Source organism: Typha angustifolia, chromosome 3 (assembly GCF_048772165.1).
Source record: "Typha angustifolia cultivar Huaian chromosome 3, ASM4877216v1, whole genome shotgun sequence".
In the NCBI taxonomy this organism is placed as follows: domain Eukaryota; kingdom Viridiplantae; phylum Streptophyta; class Magnoliopsida; order Poales; family Typhaceae; genus Typha; species Typha angustifolia.
In genome coordinates this window covers 3,177,312-3,194,921 of record NC_133241.1, presented here as the reverse complement: position 1 = coordinate 3,194,921, position 17,610 = coordinate 3,177,312, and the positions used below count along the sequence as shown (strand labels likewise).

The 17,610-nt window shown below is 40.9% G+C and overlaps 1 protein-coding gene across 1 annotated transcript; it reads left to right on the top strand.

The window, feature by feature from the left end:
• The first annotated feature begins 15,841 nt into the window (after positions 1-15,841).
• Positions 15,842-16,240, top strand: LOC140758212 (uncharacterized mitochondrial protein AtMg00860-like). Its single transcript, XM_073094299.1, has one exon. The coding sequence runs from the start codon at positions 15,842-15,844 to the stop codon at positions 16,238-16,240; it is 399 nt and encodes a 132-aa protein (XP_072950400.1).
• Positions 16,241-17,610: the final 1,370 nt, after the last annotated feature.

Here is a 17,610-nt window from a genome sequence, read left to right as displayed (position 1 = left end):
ACGCCGATAACATTTCTTGCCACTATGGTTGGTTGAATCGAATTGCAGCTTCCTTGGCTCGTTCAATTTTGTTTCAGGTGTAACTTCATGGCCCTATGTTTGTCTTCCATGAGCACCGTATCTTTGAAGGCCTCCTTTAAAGTTCTAGGCCTTAAAGCCCTCATGTCGGCTTGTATGTCTCCCTGCAGCCCAGAGATAAAGTTGCTACGAAGTTGCTGATCCGTCCATGGGGGTTGACATCGGCACTTATCCTCTCAAATTCTTCTTGGAATGCTCCAACCGTGGTCTTTTGCGCCATCTTTGAGAGGAGAGCATCGAAGTCTTCATACCCCGACGCTCCGAAATGCCGTGTGATATCGGCGCAAAAGTTAGCCCAAGTTTCGCTCGTCAAATGTGAAAAACCCCTAGACACATATATGTATCTAACCTCTAGGCAATGATACTTCTCGTTCACTTAAGTAAAAGTCGGAAGAAATATTAAAAACGAAAGTAGAGATGAACGCCAAGATTTTAACGTGGAAAACCCAAACGGGAAAAAACCACGGATCCAAACTCGGATCAAAACCAATCACTATGATAGTAGCAGTTACAAGACTGACTCACAAAACAACCCGTCGATCCAAACGACTTTGTTCCTCTCAGTCTTGATCGCTAGAACCCACGATTCACTGCTTCTTGTGATTGAAGTCCAATCTCAGTAACCCTCGAGATTGATCTTTCGTCTAGATAGCCCTTAAGACGAAAGATTAAGATTTGTAGATGCGAAGGGCCTTGTTTGTTGAAGAACCGATGTAGCCTCCAAAAAGTCTCCTTGAATAATCTTTTTCAACCACCCTAGGTTAGGGCAACACTATCCTTATATATGATCTCCAAGATAGAGCCAAATCCAAGTCATATTCGTACTCACGAAAATCCAATAAATTGCAAACTTCATATGTGCGTTCAAACGCGGCCCGAGTGCGTTCGAACGGCCTAACTTAATCTTAGGTGCGTTTGAACGGGCCCAAGTGCGTTCGAACGCGACAGCTTGAATTCTTCAGGTTGCGTTCGAACGCGTTTGTGAACGCTGCTCTTGGTCTGTGTGAACGTAGTACCCGCGTTCGAACACGTTTGTGAACGCGGCTCTCTATTTGTGTGAACACAGTGCCCGCGTTCGAACGCGCTTATGAACGCGGCTCTCTGTCTGTGTGAACGCAGTGCCCGCGTTCGAACGCGCTTGTGAACGCGGCTCTCTGTCTGTGTGAACGCAGTGCCCGCGTTCGAACGCGTTTGTGAACGCGGTGAGAACGCGAGGCTTTTCTCCAATGATCTTGCAATTCTTCACACCAGTGATATTCTAGACTTGTGTAAAGCTTAAATACATGAAAGAATACACTTAGAATATTTTGTACAAAATTGCCAATAAATAAAAAACCTAACAATCTCCCCCTTTGGCAATTTGTGACAAAACACTTAGGTTACAAGATATTACAATGACTTCAAACTAAGCAATCAACAAGTCTAGAATATTTTGCACATCAATCCCTGCAAGGAAACATATACCAATCCAAGATCAAGTGAAAATAACTTGAAATAAAAAAAATCAAAACACAAGTTATCACAAGAGCAAAAATTTAAACAGACAAAGATTAAACACACGTTATCACAATTACTTCAAGTTAAGTTAAGTTTCAAATGCCAAGTTCAACCATCAAGTAAACTCCACTAAACTCCCACTATGCCCATACTCCCCCTACACACCTAGACACTTAAACACTGAGACACTCTCCCCCTTTTTGGCACAAATGCCAAAGACTAGGAACTCGAAGGAAACCGACGATGAAGAATCGTCAACACGGAATCAAGTACAGTTCCCTGACGGACTTGCTCAGTACGTAGATCATTCACCGCGGAATAGAGATCCTGCACTTGAGTACTAAGTTGATCGAACCGGTCCGAGTACTGTGGTAACTCCCCCTCAGTGGGAGATGAGTCATCAGCAGAGCTATCATCAGAACTGTCGAGATGCGATGACCGACAAGCGGCAGAAGAGGACGGTTTGAGAGGAGACGTCTGGTCGTGAGCTTGACTCCGCTTCAGAGTAATCCGATCCAATGGTTTCTGCGAAGTAAGAGAAGGTTCCGAAGCATCTACTCGCACCCCACTCTGAGTGCACAAAGTGGTAAGAAAAATGCCACAAGGTAATCCCTCACGAGGTGCTTCTTTCTGTGTAGCTGAGAGAATGGAATCATAGATCACTACAGCTAAGTCAATAGAGACTCCCGATAACATGGCATGAAGAAGGAACGCACGATCCAAACTAATGCTGGAATGTCGAGTCTTGGGGGTGACATTGTACAGACAAAAGAGGTGAAGCATGCGAGCCACAGATGTCAGCCTTGCATGTGGCATCAGGTTACCTTTCCAACGTTCCCCTTTGATCAGGACTGTACCGGCATAGTCATTTATATCAGGGAGAGGAGCAGACGTCGGATACTGAAACTCACCATCAGGCAAACTCAGTTCAGCACGAATAACATCAGAATCCAGGTATATAGATACACCACGAACAGTAGAACGTATACAGTGATCATAAATCGTGGCATTACTAAAGAATTCTCGAACAACTTCCACATAAGCAGTCCCGCTCATCCGACACACTGATAACCATCCACGTTCAGTAAAAATCTGTTCAATCCCCAACTCAGAAAAATCAGATATAACTACGGGTCTTTCACAGATAACAGGACGGGTGCCAAAATTATGCTTGTAACGACCCTCAGCCGTTGATGAAGAAAACTTGGGAGCCGAGGATGGCGAGGAAGGCGGCCTTGGTTTCTTGGTCACCGTCGTTTTCTTAGGCATTCTTGAAAAGAAAACACGTTTCAATATTCAATACATCTCCGAAAGCAACCAAAAAAAATAGCAAGAAATCCAAAGAAAAATGGGAAAAACCATGAAGCCCCAAAAGGAAAAACATCTTGCACTTGAAAAATGCTAAGATATCACGTTCAATCTCACAAGAATCATCAAGAGTTGAACATTAACGTGATCAAAAGTTGAGAACGCACAAATCACTCAAAATCAAACAAGTTTATTGAAAAAGAATAATGGATGATCATACCTTGAAAATGTGGGGAGAAACTCAAAATTTTGGTTGAAAGACACTAGATCCGGAGGAGATCGACCCCCAAAAAGGATTTGAAGTGAAAAATTCGATGAAAAACACCAAGATCTTGAAGATTTGAGAAGGGGAAAATGAAGGGTTTTTAGGGTTTGGAGAATGGAAGATGAAACCCTTGGGTTCGGACGCAATATTTAAAGAACCCACGCGTGCGTTCGAACGCACCAGTCCGCGCGTTCGAACGCGCCGCGTTCGAACTCAACAATCCTCGTTCGAATGCCCTTTTTTTTTTTTTAAACTAAAAACAAGGTAAAAATATTTTTGGAGATGCACTTCTAGAATTCCAAAATATAATCAAGACATAGAATATGACAATCAAATGAAATAAGTCATACAAAATCAATCAAATCATCAAAAGCATATTATAATCAATTCGAATGCATCACTCAAAATTACATTAATCTTGATTGATCATAACGATATACATATGCAAGATGAGCATAGATAACATGAACCAATCTTCTTAAACAAACTTTACTATATAAACAATGATGCAACACAGTAGTCAAACCGACTTAGTATAGAAAGTTTGCACTTTTCGACTTATTCTCCATAATACAGCAGGAATTTTTCCTGTAATTTTTTTATTGAACCATATATGTGCAATGATGGCTTTCACACATGAGTAGGTAGCCCTTTTCTTGTAGTACAAATCAAATGATGTGCAAGAAGAAATTCACATATATCATATTTTTTTTTTGTTAAATTTGCAAATAATGTACTGAGTCAAACTGGACTCGAAACAAGACGGTTTTCACACTAACTCATTGTAGCCCTTTTCATTGATCTTTTATAAAAATATATTTGATAACTAAGCATGAGGTCAAACTGTGCAAATCAAAATTAATAGAGAGCTATTTAAAAAAAATATTCATGATATCATGCTCACTCAAGAATACACATACGTTATGAGGCATTAAAAATTTATTATTATAGAAGTCGAGGGAGTGACAAATTCAAAATTGAAACAATATACTACAAGATGACAAAATTGACTATAATAACTCATAATCAAGAGAAAAATCATATTTTTATGTCAAGAGGATATTATTGAATCTAGGAGTGCATCAATTTTTTTATGTTTTTTTTTATTTTTATTATTTATAACAAAAACTCTCGATAAATCTGAAACTAAAACCAAAGAAAATTTCAGAGTAAATGAAAACAAAAAAAAATGAAACAAAAGAAACACGCAAACTAAAAAGAACACACATCCCAATAAAATCAGTCCAAAGCACAAATCCCTAAAGAAGTACGAAGATACTCAAATCTCTATAAATCCAAAGGTTTTGTAAACAAGTCACTCAACTATTTCTCCATCTCAACATGTTCTAGTGCTATTGTTTTGTCTTCAACTAACTCGCGTATAAAATGATGTCGGATATCAATATGTTTTGTACGCGAGTGTTGAACAGGATTTTTCGATATATTAATAGCACTCATGTTGTCACAATAAAGCACCATAGTATCTTGTTCAATGCCATAATCCTTGACCATCTGTTTCATCCATAGTAACTGAGAACAACAACTTCCTGCTGCAATGTACTCGGCCTCTGCAGTAGATAAAGATATCGAGTTTTGTTTCTTACTGTGCCAAGCAACCAGATTGTTTCCAATATAAAAACATCCACCTGAAGTACTTTTTCTATCATCACATGAACCTGCCCAATCAGAATCCGTGTATGCCGATATGATAGCACCCGAGTCATAAGTAAACCAGATACCTAAATCAACTATGCCACTGACATATTTTATGATACGTTTCACAGCAAACAAATGTGATTCCTTGGGTTCAGACTGAAACCTAGCACACACACCGACACTAAATGCAATGTCAGGTCTACTAGCCGTTAAGTACAAAAGGCTACCGATCATGCTCCTATACACTGTCTGATCAATACTTTTTCCTGACATGTCCTTACCTAGTTTGGTAGTTGTACTCATAGGAGTTCTAGCATGTTTTGCATTTTCTAAACCAAATTTAGTCACAAGATCCTTAGCATACTTGGTTTGAGTGATAAAAATCCCTCTCTCCAATTGAGTAATTTGAAGCCCTAAAAAGAACTTCAACTCACCCATCATACTCATCTCAAAATGACTGTGCATGAGATCAGCAAACTCCTTAGCTAATAATTGACTCGTCGCCCCGAAGACAATGTCATCTACATATATTTGTGCCACAACTAAACTCTTGTTTTCACGTCTGATGAATAATGTCTTGTCCACTCCCCCTCGAGTGAACCCGCATCCACTAAAAAGGTGGTCAACTTTTCATACCAAGCTCTTGGAGCTTGTTTTAGCCCGGAAAGAGCCTTTTTCAATTTAAAAACATGAGAAGGAAATTTTTGATCTTCGAAACCCTTAGGTTGTTCCACATAAACATCTTCATTCAAGATACCATTTAAGAAAGCACTTTTAACATCCATTTGAAACAATTTAAATTTTAAATGACAAGCAATGGCAAGCAGTATACGAATAGACTCTAATCTAGCAACAGGAGCAAATGTCTCATCAAAATCTATACCCTCAACCTGAGTGTATCCCTGTGCTACTAGTCTGGCTTTATTTCGAACTATATTGCCATGTTCATCACTTTTATTTTTGTAGATCCATTTTGTTCCAATAACGTTCACATTCTTAGGTCTAGGAACTAAATACCAAACATCATTCCTAGAAAATTGCTCTAATTCCTCATGTATAGCATTTACCCAAGAATCGTCTAACAATGCTTCCTTCACATTTTTAGGTTCAAAAGAAGATGTATAACAAGTAAATGATACCTCACTTTGGATTTGTCGTCTTGTCTTAATTGGTCCATTCAAGTCTCCGATCACTTGTGACAGTGGATGATTTGATTTCACTCTAGCAGATGGTTCTGGTAGGTTGCAGTCATTTTTGTTCATTTCAACTTTGTCCTCGTCCTGATTCTCCATTTCCAGATCAAGCTCCTTTCCTATTTCTTCGTAATATGTATCTGCAGAAACAGAAATAGAAGTAGCTTTAGTTAAGTCAGTCGAGGATTCATCTATCATAACATTAGCAGATTCCATAATAGTAGAAGTTTCAAGGTTAAATACTATGTAGGCTCTACTATTATTCGAGTACCCCAAGAAGATGCCTTCGCTACTTCTAGTGTCAAATTTAGTCAAATATTCTCGATCACGCAAGATATAACATTTACTACCAAAAACTCGAAAATACTTAACACTAGGTTTCTTACCTTTCCAGATTTCATAAGTAGTCATATTTGTACCTAGTCTTAGATAAACACGATTTATCACATGTACCGCTGTATTGACCGCCTCTGCCCAAAACCTTTGAGTAACCTTTTTAGCGTGAAGCATAACCCTAGCCATTTCCTGCACAACTCGATTTTTTCTTTCAACAATCCCGTTCTGTTGTGGAGTTATAGGAGCTGAAAACTGATGTTGAATACCAAGAGAATCGCAAAATATAGAAAAATTTTCATTTTCAAATTCTCTACCATGATCAGAACGAATCCTAACTAGGGTTGTAGATTTTTCATTCTGCAATTTTAAGCATAGTGATTTAAAAACTTCAAAGGTTTCAGACTTCTCACGTAGAAAGGCAACCCAGGTATATCTGGAGTAATCATCGACCATTAAGAATATATAGCGTTTACCTCCAAGACTTTCAGTTTTTGTTGGTCCCATCAAGTCCATGTGAACTAATTGTAGCACACGGTCAGTGGTAGCTGTATTTACCTTCTTGTGTGAGATACGAATTTGTTTTCCAATTTGACATGAACTGCACACTCTTTTTGACATTTCTTTTATCTTAGGTATTCCTCTTACCACTTCATGTTTGGACAGAGTAAATAATTCCTTATGATTCACATGTCCAAGACGTTGATGCCAAAGATCTGCAATGTCGAAAGACGCACTGTGACATTTCAGTTTATGTGAAGTTCCAACGACATAGCAATTATCAGATGTTCTAGATCCATAACATATAACATTACCATCATGATCTAGAACAGTACAATCATTTTTGGAGAATTTTACCTCATAATCTTCATCACAAAATTGACTGATGCTTAGTAGATTTGCTTTCAAGCCCTTAACATAAAGAATATTTTCGAGACTAGGAATCCCTAGAGTACTTACCTTTCCTTTACCTATTACCTTTGATGAATTACCATCTCCGAATGTCACAACTCCCCCTTCATGTTTTTCAAGATTAGAAAATAACGACTTGTCACCCGACATATGTCTTGAACAGCCACTGTCTAAATACCATAAATCAGAATTTAAAGCTTTCAAGGCTGTATGCACAACATAACATTTCAAATCACTTTTCTTGACCCATATGGTTTTTGTTTTCATCCCATAAATGAAAGCAGTTCTAGGTTTTTGCAAAAATTTATAATGAGGTCGAATATGCCCTAGAATGCCGCAATGATAGCATGTCGGAACAAACCCTTTTCTACTCACCTTTTGTCGAGGAGTATGACTAAAGTTTACCTTTGGTGCCGTCAAAGATTCACCAGTTTGTAGATTCAACTTCAATTTTGAAGGATTCATCCAGGATTGCTTTGAAAATACGATTGATGGCTTCAGGTATTCTTCCTTTTGTTTACCTGCAGAAACAAAAACAGTTTTATTATTATTTGAATTACCAGTATATCCAACACCATACCTGTCTTTTCCAGAGATCTGAGCTTTTAGAATCTCGTCCAGTTTGTTCTTCCCTTTTAGAAAAGTAACTTCCTTATGCAATCGCTCTAGTTCAATTTCATCAGCCTTCATTTTATTTTTCGCATTGTCAAGTTGTTCAGAAAGGTCTTTGACACGTTCAAGCTCCAATTTGTACTTCTCCTCAAATTGAATTCTTTCTGGTTCAATTTCCTTGAGTCGTTGAAGTAGTCTAAGATTGCTTTTCTTGAGTTTAAACGACTCTAGGTACAAGTCATTATATGCCTTTTGAATTTCAGATTCATCTTCCTCAGCCGGTAGCATATCAAGATCATCTGTACTATCAGTATCATCAACAGAGTCAATATTAAGCAGAGAAGAGGCAAAGGCTACAAAGTTTTCTTCGTCTTTATCAGAATCATCATTAGATTCATCTGAATCATCCCAAGTAACTTTCATAGCTTTGCCTTTTCTCTTAAGACGATTAGGGCATTCTTGTGCGATGTGTCCAAAACCAGAACATTCAAAACATTGAACTTTATTTTCAGAATTCTTATTTTTCTGTTTGACATTGTTGTTGCTACCACCTGTATTCGAAGTCACAGTATTCTTCTTTTTCACAAAAATTTTGTTTTTTTCAAACTTTTCAGTATTCAACTTGTTTGGCTTCCGAAAGAATTTATTGAACTTTTTGACAAACATAGCTAACATCTCAACATCTAAATCACCTTCATCTTCAGACTCCTCTAAATTTTGTTCAACAGTGGATAGAGCTATCCCTTTGGACTTCCTCGGTTTTGAAAGACTGGACTCAAATGTTTGTAGATTTCCTACCAATTGTTCAACTTTCATAGAGTTAATGTCCTTACTTTCCTCAATAGCTGTAACTTTCGCCTGAAACCTTTCTGGAAGAGACCTAAGGATCTTACGGACAATTCTATTTTCAGGAATTTTCTCTCCTAGGTTGAAACTGGAGTTGACTATATCACTTAACTTTGCATAGAACTCATCAAATGTTTCATTCTCCTCCATACGTAGGGTTTCAAAATTAGTAGTCAACCTCTGAAGTTTCGAAAGTTTTACAGCCATAGTACCTTCATGAGTTGTTTCTAAGATCATCCAGGCTTGTTTTGCTATTTCACAAGTAGATATTCTTCTAAATTCTTCCGAGGAAACACAACTAAAAATTACATTTATTGCTTTGCTATTCCAGCCAACTTTTTCATAATCTGTTTTATCCCATGACTCAATCGGTTTCTCAACTAACTCATCATTCACCATGTACATTGGTGGACTCCAACCGTTCATAATGGCCATCCAAACTCTCTCATCTATAGACTTCAAATAAGCTCTCATCCTAGCTTTCCAATATCCATAATTTGATCCATCTAGAATAGGAGGTCTAATAGATGAGGGTCCATCTCTATGAAAATCCATGCCTATTTGATCTCTCTCAAAGAGTGAGAGAACCCGCTCTGATACCAATTGAAAAACCCCTAGACACACGTATGTATCTAACCTCTAGGCAATGATACTTCTCGTTCACTTAAGTAAAAGTCGGAAGAAATATTAAAAACGAAAGTAGAGATGAACGCCAAGATTTTAACGTGGAAAACCCAAACGGGAAAAAACCACGGATCCAAACTCGGATCAAAACCAATCACTATGATAGTAGCAGTTACAAGACTGACTCACAAAACAACCCGTCGATCCAAACGACTTTGTTCCTCTTAGTCTTGATCGCTAGAACCCACGATTCACTACTTCTTGTGATTGAAGTCCAATCTCAGTAACCCTCGAGATTGATCTTTCGTCTAGATAGCCCTTAAGACGAAAGATTAAGATTTGTAGATGCGAAGGGCCTTGTTTGTTGAAGAACCGATGTAGCCTCCAAAAAGTCTCCTTGAATAATCTTTTTCAACCACCCTAGGTTAGGGCAACACTATCCTTATATATGATCTCCAAGATAGAGCCAAATCCAAGTCATATTCGTACTCACGAAAATCCAATAAATTGCAAACTTCATATGTGCGTTCGAACGCGGCCCGAGTGCGTTCGAACGGCCTAACTTAATCTCAGCTGCGTTCGAACGGGCCCAAATGCGTTCGAACGCGACAGCTTGAATTCTTCAGGTTGCGTTCGCAGTGCCCGCGTTCGAACGCGTTTGTGAACGCGGTGAGAACGCGAGGCTTTTCTCTAATGATCTTGCAATTCTTCACACCAGTGATATTCTAGACTTGTGTAAAGCTCAAATACATGAAAGAATACACTTAGAATATTTTGTACAAAATTGCCAATAAATAAAAAACCTAACAAAATGGGTTCACCTACAACTGGGCCTAGTGGAACCATCCTTATTTGGCTCTGCCCATAAGGTGGTGGTAGTAGCGGCTCTTGTGGTTGCAAATTCTGAACCGGTGACGGCAGGTTCATAGGACTGGACTTGCATCGTGGGGTCGATGGTGCATTCCCATTCGCCATGGCTTCCCTTGTCACCCATAATTCCCGCATCATCTCCATCATCATCTGGTTGTTGATGGCCATTTGTTCAAAAAAAGACCCTATAATAGGCTCTGATACCAGATTGATAGCCTTTGATACCAAATTAATAGGCTCTGATACCAATTTGATAGGATCTGGAACCAAAGATAGGCTACGCTAAGATTCTTTCAAGATCTGAATTTATTATAGGAATCAGTCTGCGCAACTGTGGTAAAATATTCGTCAGATATTCTCCGGTAGTGAGAAAATTACAAACGTCCTGATCTACAATTTTTGTATTTATGCCCTTCGTAGATTCGAACTGTAGAAGGGACAAAAACACGGAATAACGTGGGTGATGGTGGTGGTGACAGGTGGAGTGGGCGTTAGGGTTATGGATGGGTATGGAGATGAGGGTGGATTATGGAAGTGATTAAAGGAAGTAGACGAAGGGAACGAAGTGGTCGAGATCCCAAAGAAGAGGGGTGGCTCGATAGTCGAGGGAGATTAGAAGCGAGGAGAAACCTTGCCAATGGTAGAGGTGAAAGGATGGTGAAGAGGGAGGAGGGAGGAGTCTAGAGAGAAGATAGGAGGCAAGAAATCAAGAATCCAATAGCATAATGAAGTTGGTTGCCATCCACATATTTATAGAGGCTAGCCAATAAGTTCTAAAACAATATGAAACACTAATTCTAGAGGATTCTCATCGATCGCGTTCGAATGCGGCCAATTGCGTTCGAACGCACTCAAAAAGCCCCTGCTCTGGATTTGCGAACGCGACATAGGCATTCGAATGCGGGCGTTCACAAGGCGTTCACAAAGGCGTTCGAACGTGACTTATAGGAACTTTATTTTAATGAAAATAAACACCTAATGCAATAAAAAAGATCCTAACTAAGTGTATCACCCCAACACGGCTTGAACACTAAGTTCTTTCATGTTCCGATTTGATCGGGCGATTCCGTAGGTGGAAGTCCCCGCAGCCGTTTCCCCCTCCTCTATTGGGAGAATCTCTTCTTCCTTATCTCGCCGTGTAGCCATGGCTCTGGTTGTCGTCATAGGAAGCATGTGTCCAAGGAATGGTGGCTCTGATACTAGCTTGATACGATCTCCCCTTTAGGCTAATCTCTTGATTTCCAGATTTGGAGAAAATCTACTATGGAACTTTAGAAATAGATCTCGAAAGATGCCGCTATTGGATTGACTTGAGATTTTGATATGTTATAGTCCTAGAAAAGAGCTTTCTAACAAATCAAGTTTAAGGAGAATCGGATGTAGGGATCTCGAGATATCATTCGATTAGTGGACAAACATCAGGGGTCTCTCCTAGGATCCATGGATGGAGGCATGAGATCCTAGATGATGGTGGATGGTGGTGGACCAGCATTAATAGGGTGGCACCTGTGAATAAGTGGTGGTGGAAGGGTTATGGGTGATGGAAGGGTTAGGGCAAGTGTGGGATAGATTGGAAGAAGGGGGAGGAGTGGGCCCCCTAAGCGACTAGGGTGAGTGGCCGGTCGAGGGAGGTTAGAAGCGGCATCGCCGGGGATTGAAAGAACGGGAGCGAAGAAGATGAAGGAGACAAGGCAAAAACTCAATTCATCAATAATGACTCTATGGTTGCCATCCACACCTTTAGAGGCTAACTAAACAATTCAAAAATAACCCTAAACAATACATTTTCGCCGATCGCGTTCGAAGGCACCCGATCACGTTCGAATGCAGATATTTTGCACTTCTCTGGATTTGCGGATGCGATGCAGGCGTTCGCTGGCGCGTTCGAATGCACAATTCGCACTCTCTGGGTTCGCGAATCTAATGCAGGCATTCACAACCACATTCGAACGCACTCCACCCGTGCTCGAACGCGATATACAGAAAACTTATTTTTTTTAAGAATTAAATACTAAAACAAGAAACAAAGACACCCCAAGTGTACCCATGCTCGAGACGACATCGATGAAGTCCGAATCGTATCATAAGGTACTACTATACTAATTACTATGCAGACTAAGCAAATAGCTCTGAATGCTTTTCTCGCATTTTATCTTCATGCTCCCAAGTTGCTTCTTCCAACTTGTCATTTTGCTATAAAATTATTGCAGTTCCTGATTTAGGTGCATAGTGAAACCACTTCAATTTGTATCAATTTTTATTTATGTTTTAGAAGAATAAAATAGCTTCTAGAAGGTGCGTTCAAATGCAAATGGATGGCTTTCGAACACCGTCATTCAAATGCCTGATTCGTGTTTGCACATACAGAGGATGCATTTTGGACATTCAAATGCCTGATCTCGTGCTCACATATATAGAGAACGCATTTTGGCCGTTCAAACATGATCAGGGTGCGTTCTAATGCATGATGATAAAGTTGAGTTGTGATAGGACTTGTTTAGGGTTAAGTTGAGTTGTAATAGGATTTGTTTAGGGTTTTTTGGATATTTGGCTAGCCTCTATATATATGTGGAAGACTAGCCTCTATTGATTATTGAATATTAGAATTGGTTTTCATCTAGGCTTGAGCCATCTTCCCCCTTCTTTCTCCCCTTTGGTATCCAACCCAAGTTCTTGTCTCCTAACGAAGTTAATTCTCTATCGCTTGTCCCTCCTCTCTCTAGCAACAAGCCATACTTGGAAGCTCCCTTCTCACTCCTCATCTAGTTCCACGCACTAATCCATCCACCATACCATAATCATCTTTAATAACCTTAACCACGTATTCCATGTCCATCCTGCTATCTCCTGACTTTCGATCACTATTTCTTACATAACTTTTGATTTATTCATCCGATCAGCATGATTCGGGTTGCGTTGGATTCCTAACTAGCAATGGAACAAACGGTTTGGATCGTCAGGATATGAGGATTTTGATCTTTTGTTGACAAAGATGGTACAGAAGACAATGGTGAGGGATTACCAAGAAGAATTCGAATGAGTGTCTAGTTGTTGTGTACCATCTTGGACTGACCGGCAAGTCAAAGCCACTTTTATTGTTGGATTGAGGGAAGAAATATAAGCTGATGTTCATGCCTTGCCTTCGCTGAACCTAGGACAAGCTGCGGAGGATGCCTTACTTATGGAAGACAAACATCGAGCACTTCACTTAGAGGGCATGTGAATCACCCATTGGTTAACAAGCAACAGATGAAATCGGGCAACCCTAGCAGTTTGGTTTACCCTTCAAGGACTCTCCTAGGTGCAGCTGGACCACGACCTTTCTTCGCACTCCTACAGATGTGAAGACAACTCCTAGGGCCCTATACAGACTCTCACACCTACCTAGGTGGAGGAACAAAGGGCCAAAGGATTGTGTTTTAGATGCGATGAGAAATTCACGTCGGGTCATCACTGAGCGTGACAAACTGGTTCAGTGATGCTTATTGATGGTGAGGCCTAGGAGGGTGATCCCATTGATGATGAGGGTGTTACAAAGGGCATGATGGATGAGCAGCAGTAGATTGAGGTGGAGGAGATTGTGGTGGGGGAGATTAGAGCGAGTATTTCTCTCCACACCTACTCCGGATCTGCAGCAGCTCCAACGACCCTTCATGTGGATGGATTGATAAGGAAGTATACAATGCATATCCCCATTAACACAGGGAGCATGCACAACTTCCTTGAGGAGCGGCTAGTTAGGAAGATTGGACTCATTTCCGAGCTGATTATGGGGTTCGATGTTATCATTGGTGATGGTATGACGCTTAGAGCCGACGACATATGCAATGCAATTCAGGTTCAAGTTCAGGACCATACTTTTGTCATGGACTTGTATCCGATTGCACTTCACGATGGGGATGTCATATTGGGGACTCAATGGCTGTAGAGCCTTTGTCCCATGATAGTTGATTTCAGCGAGATGTACCTCACTAATGTGATTTAGACCCCACCGAGTCATCTTGAGCATGGATACACCCTATGGGAGTCTACTTTGATTGTTGTTTTAGTTGTTTCCTTTAGAAAATAAGGATTTTGTATGTCGCATTCAAACGCGGGAGGGTCACGTTCGAACGCCCCTTGCGAATGCCTGTAGGCATTCACATTGACAGATAATGCAATTTGTGCATTCGAATGCACTTGACCCCGTTTCAACGCTCGCGTGCGAATGCTTGCATATGTTTGCATCGGCAGAGAATGCGAATTCCGCGTTCAAACATGATCGACGAGAATTCATTATTTCTAAGGTTATTATTTGTCATTTTTGACTTGTTGGGTTAACCTCTTAAGGTGTGGATGGCAACCAAAATGATTATTGATGAATGAATATTGATTTCTATCTCTTCCCTTCCTCTCTATCCTAATCTTCCTTCCTCTTCGTTCAAGCCCTAAACGTGCACCATCTCGATGTTGGTGATCCTCTAATCCCCCTTGTTTGTTGAGTTCTTCCTTCTTCTTAGGATCTCGACCACTTCTTCCCCCTCATCCTTATCCCTTTAACACCACGATCCATCCATCCCATCACCATTATCATCCCTCACCCCATCATCACCATCACCCTCAGTTTTGCGTATTTTCATCTCAGTTTTAGTCAAAATCTGCAAAGGACGTAAATACCAAAAACGTAAATCAAGAAGTTACTGATCGACCACCCCTGGTTTTCTAATTTTCTGTCTACAGTAAATATTTGGTGATTATTCTCATCCGACTGCACGGGCTGCTTTCCTGCATTCGATCTTCATCGGGTAGTAGACAAATGGTCCATAACACTCACCTTCAAGTACAATGGTAGATGGGTCCAATTGGATGGAGCGCGTCCATAGCAGGGTGCCAACTTGCAACCTCTCTTGGGTTTGCCTAGCCGCAATGATGATGCTTTTATGATGCAGTTGGCCCCTACTAAACCATCCAAAATGCAGGTATTGAGTGCTCCAACCGATTTGCAAAGTTTGTTACAGGAGTTTGTGGCTCTTTTTAAAGAGACGAAGGGATTGCCGTCAGTACAAGATGTAGATCACTGCATTGAGATCGTACCGGGAGCAGGGCCAGCAAATGTGAGACCTTACATGTACCCTCACATACAAAAGGAAGAGATTACATGAATGGTAAAGAAAATTCTCACACAAGGGATTATTCAGCCTAGCCACGATGAATATTCTTCCCTCGTTCTGTTGGTACGGAAGAAGGATGGTAGTTGGAGATTCTGTGTTAATTATAGGGCACTGAACTCTATTACTGTCAAGGACCGATATCCTGTTATGGTAATTGAGGAGCTACTTGACAAAGTCAGCAAAGGCTACATATTTTAGCAAGCTCGACTTATGTGTAGGCTTCCATTAGATTTCAGTTCATCCAGTTGACATGCACAAGACGGCCTTCCGGACTAATGAGCCACTATGAGTTTCGGGTGATGCTGTTCAGCCTGACGAAGCTCTAGTAACGTTCTAAGGCTTGATGAATGATGTGTTCCAACTTCTCCTCCGATGGTATGTGGTTGTCTTTTTTGTGACATATTAGTTTATAGCAAGACTTGGTAGGATCATTTACAGCACTTGAAGGAGGTCTTGAATTTATTGCAGCAACATGAGTTGAAGGTCAAACTGTCGAAATGTCTATGGGGGAGCAACAGGTGGAGTACCTTGGGCATATCATCTCAGCTCAAGGCATTGCAGCCGACCTAGGGAAGATAGCTTGCATGCTAGAGTGGCAGATGCCAAAGAACCCCAAGGAGCTGCGAGGATTTTTGGGTTTGATAGGATACTACATGCGGTTTGTAGCGGGTTATGGGAAGATTGCAGCCACATTGACCGTGTTGTTGAGGAAGGACGGCTTCATTTGGAGTGAGAAGGCCACGACAGCCTTTGAAGCTCTCAAGATCGCCATGACCACAGCTCCCGTACTCTCATTGCTTGACTTCACCAAACAGTTTGTGGTGGAGTGTGATGCTTTAGGGGGTTGGCATAGGAGCAGTGTTAATGTAGGAGGGATGGCCTATTGCTTATCTTAGCAAGGCCTTATTCGATAGCTTGAGGTATTTGTCAACGTACGAGCATGAAATGTTGGTAATTTTGCATGCGATCACCAAGTGGCGACCTTACCTCATTGGTCGACACTTTTTGATTCAGACAGACCAGAAGAGCTTACCCTACTTTCTGAAATAGCGAGTACATACACCCGTGCAGCAAAGATGGGTATCCAAACTCATGGGATACGACTATGAAATAGTGTATAAGAAGGGGACCAAAAATAGGGCTGCGATGCCCTATCATGTAACTTGGAACTAGCAGAGTTGGCGGCATACTCAGCACTTGTTTTTCCTTTTTTGAGGAGTTGAGACATGCAAGTATTGCTGACCCTACATATGCAGCAGAGTTACAAGAAATGAAGGTGGATCCAAGGTAACATGAAAAGACTAAAGTGAGAGATGGGTTGCTGAATTTTTGGGGTCGCTTACTTGTACCCACCGATACTGAGCTCTAACAGCGATTATTGGAATATTTCCATAACACTTCTACAGCTGGGAATGAAGGAGTGTTGAGAATGATACGATCTCCCCATAAGCTAAGATTTGATCTATCCCGTTTTCCAGATCTGGACAAGATCTGGCACAAAACTTTGGAAATAGATCCTAGAAGATGTAGCCGTCGGATCGATGTAAAATTTTGATATGTTGTAGCCCTGGAAAAAAACTTCCCAACAAATCTAATTTTAGGGAAATCGAACGATGAGATCTCGAGATATCATTCAAGAAGTAGATGAACATTAGGAAGTCCGTCTATGGATCCGTGGATGGAGGCACGAGATCCTAGGTGATGATGGATGGTGGTAGCCGCGGTAAGGGGGTGGCACCAGTGAGTGACTGATGGTGGAAGGATTATGCATGATGGAAGGGGTTAGGGTAAGATAATAGATAGATTGGAAGAAGGGGGAGGAGTGGGCCACCCCTAAATGAGAGAACGAGAGAGAAGAAGAAGAAGAAGACTAGGGCAAACCTCAATTCATTCATCAGCCCTTAGAAGTTAGCCAGTGCATTGGTGAGCCCAAATAGCATGACTCGAAACTCGTAGTTGCCATCGTGAGCCCGAAACGCCGTTTTGTGCACATCTTTCGGGTCGATGTGGATTTAATGGTACCCTGCTCAAGTCAAGTTTGTTGAAGTAAGCCGACCCTGTAAGTTCAACCAGCAACTCCTTAATCACTGGTATTGGATATCAGTCTTTGACAGTGATCGCATTCAAGTCTCGGTAATCGACGCAAAACCGCAAACTCCTGTCTTTATTTTGAACCAGCAGCACCGACGATGATTAGGCACTCCTACTCGGTTGAATAATCCCTTGCTCTAGCATTTCCACCACCAATTTGCTGATCTCCTCTTGG